Source organism: Mus caroli, unplaced genomic scaffold, assembly GCF_978045245.1.
Source record: "Mus caroli unplaced genomic scaffold, Mus_caroli_1 scaffold_15, whole genome shotgun sequence".
Lineage (NCBI taxonomy): Eukaryota > Metazoa > Chordata > Mammalia > Rodentia > Muridae > Mus > Mus caroli.
The window spans coordinates 86,403,774-86,412,619 of NW_028227270.1; the positions used below are offsets into that span (position 1 = coordinate 86,403,774).

The following is an 8,846-nucleotide window of genomic DNA, read 5'->3' on the forward strand; positions in this document are numbered from 1 at the left end:
GGAAAAATTCCTGAATAGAACAGCAAAGGCTTGTGCTGTAAGATCAAGAATCGATAAATGGGACCTCATAAAGTTGCAAAGCTTCTGCAAGGCAAAAGACACCGTCAATAAGACAAAAAGACCACCAACAGATTGGGAAAGGATCTTTACCTATCCTAAATCAGATAGGGGACTAATATCCAATATATATAAAGAACTCAAGAAGGTGGACTTCAGAAAATCAAATAACCCCACTAAAAAATGCGGCTCAGAACTGAACAAAGAATTCTCACCTAAGGAATACCGAATGGCAGAGAAGCACCTGAAAAAATGTTCAACAGCCTTAATCATCAGGGAAATGCAAATCAAAACAACCCTGAGATACCACCTCACACCAGTCAGAATGGCTAAGATCAAAAATTCAGGTGACAGCAGATGTTGGCGAGGATGTGGAGAAAGAGGAACACTCCTTCATTGTTGGTGGGATTGCAAGCTTGTACAACCACTCTGGAAATCAGTTTGGCGGGTCCTCAGAAATTTGGACATAATACTACCAGAGGATCCAGCAATACCTCTCCTGGGCATATATCCAGAAGATGTTCCAATCGGTAAGAAGGACACATGCTCCACTATGTTCATAGCAGCCTTTTTTATAATAGCCAGAAGCTGGAAAGAACCCAGATGTCCCTCAACAGAGGAATGGATACAGAAAATGTGGTACATTTACACAATGGAGTACTACTCAGCTATTAAAAGGAATGAATTTATGAAATTCTTAGGCAAATGGATCGACCTGGAGGGCATCATCCTGAGTGAGGTAACACAATCACAAAGGAACTCACACAATATGTACTCACTGATAAGTGGATATTAGCCCCAAAACTTAGGATACCCAAGATATAAGATACAATTTGTTAAACACATGAAACTCAAGAAGAACGACGACCAAAGTATAGACACTGTGCCCCTTCTTAGAATTGGGAACAAAACACCCATGGAAAGAGTTACAGAAATAAAGTTTGGAGCTGTGACGAAAGGATGGACCATCTAAAGACTGCCATATCCAGGGATCCATCCCATAATCAGCTTCCAAACACTGACACCATTGCATACACTAGCAAGATTTTGCTGAAAGGACCCAGATATAGCTGTCTCTTGTGAGACAATGCCGGGGCCTAGCAAACACAGAAGTGGATGCTCACAGTCAGCCATTGGATGGATCACAGGGCCCCCAATGGAGGAGCTAGAGAAAGTACCCAAGGAGCTAAAGGGATCTGCAACCCTATAGGTGGAACAACAATATGAACTAACCAGTACCCCAGAGCTCTTGACTCTAGCTGCATAGGTATCAAAAGATGGCCTAGTATGTCATCACTGGAAAGAGAGGCCCATGGGACTTGCAAACTTTGTGTGCCCCACTACAGGGGAATGCCAAGGCCAAAATGTGGGAGTGGGTGGGTAGTGGAGTGTGGGGGGGGGAGTGTATTGGGGCCTTTTTGGATAGCATTGGAAATGTAAATGAGGAAAATACCTAATAAAAAAAAATAATTCAAAAAAAAAAAAGAAAAAGCAGATCTTAAAACAGCCAGTATTTCTCCAATGTTCATATCAATGGTGCTTTATTTAATAAAACTACTTGCAAGATAAAAAAAAAAAAGGAAAAAAAAAAAGAAGTAGGGAGGAAAGGGGGTCGGAAGAGACAGACAAGGAGTAGGCAAGAACAAGATGTCATCCTCAGGGATCAGCTTCCATTACCTAGGCCGGGCTCATTAAGTTTCTCTTGCCTCCAATGAGCCCATCTAACTGTGAACCCATCAGTAGATTAATCATTTGATGAAGTGAGAGCCCTCAGGATCCGGTTAGTACCCCCAGATTCCCAGGTAGCAACAACACCTTTTGCACATGGTTTTGGGGAGACATTTTAGCAGCCAGTATATTTATTTGTATGCTTGTTTCTGTTTTACTACACTACAAATGATTTTGTGATTAGACTATGTTTCTTCTATCATTTTGTGCCTAGGTTTTGGCAATACCGAACACAGCACTAGGTAATCATAAAATATGTTGGGGGAAATCATGGAAGAAGTTAAGATCCTTGATTATTGTGATGTCATTGAAAACATGGAGGACGAAAGTTCACCTTACCACACATACAAAACCCCAAAAGAATTAAAAACAATCAATTTAAAGAGAAGGAAGGCTCTTTCTGTTCCCAGCACATCCATGGCTCATGGTCCCAAAAAACACCTGAAGTGTGTAGCTGCTCCAAAGCATTGGATAAGTTGGCTGACGTGTTTGCTTCTCATCCATCCACTGGTCCTCACAGGCTGAGGGAATGCCTGCCTCTGATCATTTTCCTAAGGAACAGACTTACGTATGCCCTGACTGGAAATGAAGTAAAAAAAGATTTGCATGCAGCGATTCATTAAGATTGATGGGAAAGTCAGGACCAATATAACCTACCCTGCTGGGTTTATGGATGTCATCAGCATTGACAAGACCGGAGAGAACTTCCGTCTGATCTATGACACCAAGGGTCGCTTTGCTGTTCATCATATTACACCCGAGGAGGCCAAGTACAAGTTGTGCAAAGTGAGAAAGATCTTTGTGGGCACAAAAGGAATCCCACATCTGGTGACCCATGATGCTCGAACTACTCGGTACCCTGATCTCCTCATCAAGGTGAATGACACCATTCAGATTGATTTGGAGACAGGCAAAATAACTGACTTCAAGTTCAACACTGGGAACCTGTGTATGGCGACTGGAGGTGCTAACTTGGGAAGAATTGGTGTAATCACCAACAGAGAGAGACATCCCGGCTCTTTTGATGTGGTTCATGTGAAAGATGCCAATGGCAACAGCTTTGCCACTCGGCTGTCCAACATTTTTGTCATTGGCAAGGGTAACAAACCATGGATCTCCCTTCCCTGAGGAAAAGGAATCCACCTCACCATTGCTGAAGAGAGAGGCAAGAGGCTAGCAGCCAAACAGAGCAGTGAGTAAAATGATCTCTAGGAGACATGCTGGAAAAGTGTTTATACAAGCCTTTCGAGGCAACATGCTAGATCAAACAGCATGATGAAACTAAAGAGAGAGAGAGAGAGAGAGAGAGAGAGAGAGAGAGAGAGCATGGACGTACTAACATCAGTTGAGGCAACAGACTCAGCATCCAAGAAATCTTTTTTGTGTTTATCTCAGCAAGGTTTTTGGTTTTTTTTTTTTTTTTTAACTTGTGGTACATACCTGCTATTCTTCATAAATTTTGTTGAGAACTGATTAGACCTGATCATTCCAAACATCAGGTTACTTGGCCTTCCCTAAGAGAGATTATGGGCACAGCCAACAGACTAACTAGGAAATCCCTCGAACATTCACTTTAACTATTTGTTCCATTTCGACTTTAAAAAGGCAAAACAGCCTGGCGGTGATGGCTTACGCCTTTAATCCCAGTACTTGGGAGGCAGATGCAGGCAGATTTCTGAGTTCGAGGCCAGCCTGGTCTACAAAGTGAGTTCCAGGACAGCCAGGGCTATACAGAGAAACCCTGTCTCAAAACAAAACAACAACAACAAAAAAGGCAAAACAAATGATTGAGCTGCAGTTTTAGATAATATTATCAATTTCTACCTTTCTGTGTATAAATTGGCTAGATAATGTAATTTACTATAATATATAATAATGTGATAGGTTTAAATCTATGTGCTACAAAGATTTTTTAAATTTCTACCTTATGCATATGAGTTTACTTGCAGGTATGCCTGTGTGCTACACTTATTGAATACTGATGAAGACCAGAAGAGGGTGTTGGAGACCCCAGAAATGGAGCTATAGATGGTTGTGAACTGCCATGGGTGTGCTAGGAACCCAACCTGGGTCCTCTGCAAAAGCAGCAAATGCTCTTAACTGCTAACCCACTTCACCAGCCCCCTGCAAAGATTATTCTGTAGAGTGATTACTCATTTAAGTAAATATCAAATATCAGTAAGGTTTGCAGCTCAGTTCTACAAACGCTCGTTGTAACCCTCATATGTCTTAAGTGCATTGTTCTAAAACATCTACATGTAAAGCTAAGAACAGCTAGAATACATTGTCTATGGCAACTGAGCTTGCAATTACTGGCAATTACTGGAGCTTTGTTGTATCTACACACATCTTCCAGCAGAGGGCAGTAAAGGACCAGTGTGATGTTATCTCGTAATCTCAGCACCCACTGGCCTATCTTGTTAAATTGGAAATATTCAAAAGAAGGGGGAGAGATGGTACACAGTTCCAGTTTCCTTCATTCCTAGGTTGCCCTACATGGTCTAATGTGGGTTTTATTACTCCCTGAGGATTGAAATATCTGAGAGCCTGTTGGTTAAATGTTTGCTCTTGAATCAGCAGTAAGTGTTTGAATTCTGGAAGTTTGCTTTAAAGGCAGAGGAAGGCTGTGGAAGGATGACTTGTGTCTTCTGAGCCTGTCACTCTTGGATAGAGACTTTTTACTTTAAGAAGTCTCTGCTTGGAAGCTGGTGAAGAAAAGAATAGGCTATTACTCTGTGGCAACTTGTATTTTTTTTTTTTAACTAAGTCATGTACATTTATATACTAATTTTTTTATTGTTCATCCTAAAGCTAATTAAATAAATACATGTGAATACATTACTAATATTACTTTCTCAAATGGCATCTCTTAATTTGGGTACTTTTTAAATGAATAAGTAAAATAATAATATTGAAGGTTTTTTTCACCTTTTTTTTTTTTTTTTTTGGTTTGGTTGTTTTTGTTTTTTTCAAGACAGAATCTCACTATGTAGTTTTGGCTAGCCTCTTGCCTCTATCTCCCAAATGCTGGGATTAAAAGCATCCACCACTTTGTCTGAATTTGTTTCACTTTCTTTTAATCCTCACAAATTGGTAGTGGTAATTGACATCTCTCTTGACGGTTGCTAATTTGCCTTTGTTAAGTTTTCTTACTGGTACCTCTGCCTGTATAGCTCTATTGACGAGATTCTCTTTTTGCATCTGTTATGGCTGTATTTTTACTCGCTGTGTATTTTGACACAAATAGTGGTAATTAATCAGTATCTCATCTCCTCCAACTTGAAAAGAAGATGCTTAATATGGCCAGATTTCTTTTTTTAAATCTTTTCCTTTTAACTAACCTGTATTTTAAGAAAAATTTAATCTGAGATTGTTATTAGCTGTGATTTGAGCTTTTTAAAGACATACTTCAAGTTATACACAGAGGTAGAGATCCATAACCTTAGGGTCGGGACAAATTCTTCTCAACAATCCACGTGGGTCTTTGTTGACACACTTATATTAATAACCCATGCAGGCCTGTGCTTACCTTTCACATATTTAATGATGCTGGTTGAGGATCCCTGAAACTGCTATCGCATTTAACCAACCTCTCTTCAGTCTTTGGAACTTAACACATGCTTCATGCCTTCTTTCTTTCTTTTTCTTTTTTTTTTTCTTTTCTACCATTATTCCTTTGACTGAAAGAATGTATTTTTCATCTCTGTTTCCTAAAAATATTATTGTTTTAAATCTTTTTTATTTTAGTTCTTTTTAAGATGAATCATTCTATATATAATCTTTCAAGACGGTGTGAATCTTTGGATACCATGCTATTCTGTGAATATGCCAGAATTTATTTTTCATTCTTCCTCTAATAAGCATTTAAATAATCTCTATGTTAAGTTCCATAAGTATGCATAGATAGTTCTAAATATTTTCCAGAAGTGTTGGTACCAATGTAAACTCTCCTGGAAAGGATAAGAGATTCTGTGATCAGCACCGCTGTACCATATGACCAATCTGATCAATAAAGCTATCCAGGCAAAGGAATCAATACAAGAGCCGGGTGGCGCATGCCTTTAATCCCAGCACTCGGGAGGCAGAGGCAGAGGCAGGCGGATTTCTAAGTTCGAGGCCAGCCTGGTCTTCAGAGTGAGTTCCAGGACAGCCAGGGCTACAGAGAAACCCTGTCTTGAAAAACCAAAAAAAAAAAAAAAAAAAAAAAAAAAGAGGAATCAATAAGAAAGCTTAACAAACACAAATTAGCAATGATCAGGAGAGATATTTTCATTTCAAAGAGGATCAAAAAATTATCTGATTTTGTCTCTGCTGACTTTTTTTGATACTAGCAAGGATTAGATTTTCTCCATATGCTTATTCTCGTCTTGTAATGACCATTCATACTTTTTGCCTATTTATTGCTCTTTTTTGTCTGTTCTTTATTAATTTGGAATTCTTTGACTATCGATATTGATTGTCAGTTATATGAATTCTAAATGTGTTTTTATTTGTAAAAAATCACACAAATATATTTTGATATTGGATATTACAACAAAGTTTGTAATTTTAACATTTATGATGGCTATAATTGAGTGTTGAAGCTCAAACCTGTAATCCTAGCACTTTGGAAACCTAAGCAGAAAGATTACCCTGAACTCAAAGCCAGTTTGAACTACACTGTGAGTTCCAGACCAAGTGGACTACAGTGTGAGATGCTCTCAAAAGAAAAAAAAAATAATAGCAATAAAAATGGTTAATCTTGATTGTCAACTTGATTGGATTGAGACACACCCAAGAGAGTACTGAAGCACACTTTCTGGGTGGGTCCAAGAGAGTATCTCTATGGGTCACTAGAATCGTGAGGGCTCTGATCTAAGCAATGTTTAATCTAGTAATAGGTTCAAAGTTAGGGGAGTCTGCTGTTTCCAGCTGCCAGTACATAAGCAGCTTCTCCCACAGAGATGCACTCCCATGATATTCTACAAGGAAGCCAGATAGCCACAGACAAAATACTCTGAAATCTGGGAACCATAATAAATCCTGTCTCTTTTACATTCTTCCCGTTGGAGTTTTGTTCCAGTAAACAGTTTGACTAACACAAAGATCAACATTTTATGTCATTGTTCTGTTGGTTAGTGCTGTAAGTTCATAGAGCTAGCTAGCAAGTGTACCTTGAAACTCAAGACTTGGGTTGGCTATGCCTTCATCTCACATGCTATATTAGGCAATCTTCTCTGAAGGCACAAAGTGAAAACAGAAGCCCTTTCATGACTCCACTCTTGAAATGCTAACCACAGTCAAGATTTAGTGTAGATTTTTTTTCTTTTTCTTTTTGTGGAACTGTATCTCATTATATAGCTCTGGCTGGCTTGGAACTTACTATGTCAACCAGACCAGCCTCAATCAAACTCATAGAGACCCACCCAGTTCTGCCCCCTGAGTTATGGGATTAAAGAGAGGTGCACATACACCACCACTACCAGCTAGGATGAGTGTTTCTCACTGAGCACCATAAGATGAATCACTGATACAGATTAGGGTTTCCAAAGCAGAGACTGAGTTTGGTGAATAATATTGATTTTAAGATCAACACTTTCAAAAGAAAGGGCGAGGAAGTAAGTTGCAGGAGGAGCTTTAATGGTGGCCCAACAGTGTCTCTCTAGGGTTTATATTGTCTGGTACTCTTGTTCTATATCAGGTCCTCTATAAACAGTAAATGCGCTTAAACCCCTGAGCAATCTCTACAGCCCTATTTCTTTCTATTCTCAAACATGTTTCATGAGTGTAAATTATAGTGTAAGAATATTCGTTGGTTCAACCATCTCTGTCTTAGATGGGAAATCATAAAATGCTAAGGAAAATGATGTTTTGTTTTGTTTTTCCATTGTGTTCCTTATAGCTTGTAGAGCCATTTACTTCATTTGTGACAGCTTTGTAGATCACCTTTCCCATAAATTCACCAGGCTTATTCCTATTTCAGAATCCATTGTGTTTTCTGATCCTCAGCCCAGAGCCCTCTTTTGCACCATGGTTCACCTCTCTGGCACTCAGGTTTAGCTCAAGAACTCATTTTCAGGAATCATCCAGTCTGAAGTCTCCTCAGACTCTTGATTTTTACAAGCATCCCTGTCTGCCCGGGTCTCCGCAGTCTCCGGCCTGCAGCGACAAACGACACAGACGCCAAGTTGGGTTCACTCAGCAACTTTACTTCGGGCTTTTTCTTTTACAGTTCTCTTCCCCAGCAGTTTCTTCTTAGGGCAAGGGCTAAACTACTCCTATTACAACAGCTTCTCTTACTCCCACTCACGGCAAGGGCTAAAACTACTCTTAGTCTACTTCTGGCTTCTACCTAGGGCAAGGGCTAAACAACAACTCACTACTTGCTCAGACTCACCTCCTTCTAGCTCCACCCCACCTCATCCAATCAGAATTCACACATGCTCCAGGCACATGCTCAGGTCATTCACAGATAGGCTGCAAGACAGTAAACAAGTGGGTTTCACGGGGCCTGCAGACCCACCCACTTCCCCGTACCTGCCCTGTTCATTACTTAAGCCTCTACAGTATATAACTTCTTCCTTTTTAGTTAAGTTTTTAGGTTAGTATCCAAAAGAATGAGTCTTTTTTTTTTTTTTAAAGATTTATTTATTTATTATACGTAAGTACACTGTAGCTGTCTTCAGACACTCCAGAAGAGGGCACCAGATCTCGTTACGGATGGTTGTGAGCCACCATGTGGTTGCTGGGATTAGAACTCTGGATCTTCAGAAGAGCAGTCGGGTGCTCTTATCCACTGAGCCACCTCACCAGCCCCAAAAGAATGAGTCTTATGAATCCATTTTCATACTTCTATCATTATCCTTCTGTCCTTCCATCATGACCTCACCTTCCCTACTGTTGTGTTTTATAGAAGAGAGAGAGAGAGAGAGAGAGAGAGAGAGAGAGAGAGAGAGAGAGAGAGAGAGAGGAAAAGACAAAGAGAAAAAAGAAAAAAGAGGAGGCCAGGATGTGTTTCACAGGGAGTCAGGTATGGTGAGGTGGGAGGAGTGCCCCAGCAGGCCCATGCTGAGGCATGCCTT

The 8,846-nt window shown here is 40.0% G+C and overlaps 1 protein-coding gene across 1 annotated transcript; it reads left to right on the forward strand.

The window, feature by feature from the left end:
* Nucleotides 1-2,323: 2,323 nt before the first annotated feature.
* On the forward strand, nt 2,324-2,968 carry LOC110308491 (small ribosomal subunit protein eS4, X isoform-like). Its single transcript, XM_085830759.1, has one exon. It carries the CDS (start codon nt 2,392-2,394, stop codon nt 2,911-2,913), a length of 522 nt encoding a protein of 173 aa, XP_085686885.1. The 5' UTR covers nt 2,324-2,391; the 3' UTR covers nt 2,914-2,968.
* The last annotated feature ends 5,878 nt before the right edge of the window (nt 2,969-8,846 follow it).

Excerpts from the sequence above, each read along its gene's own strand:
- LOC110308491 (XM_085830759.1), top strand. The coding sequence starts at position 2,392 with ATGCAGCGATTCATTAAGATTGATGGGAAAGTCAGGACCAATATAACC.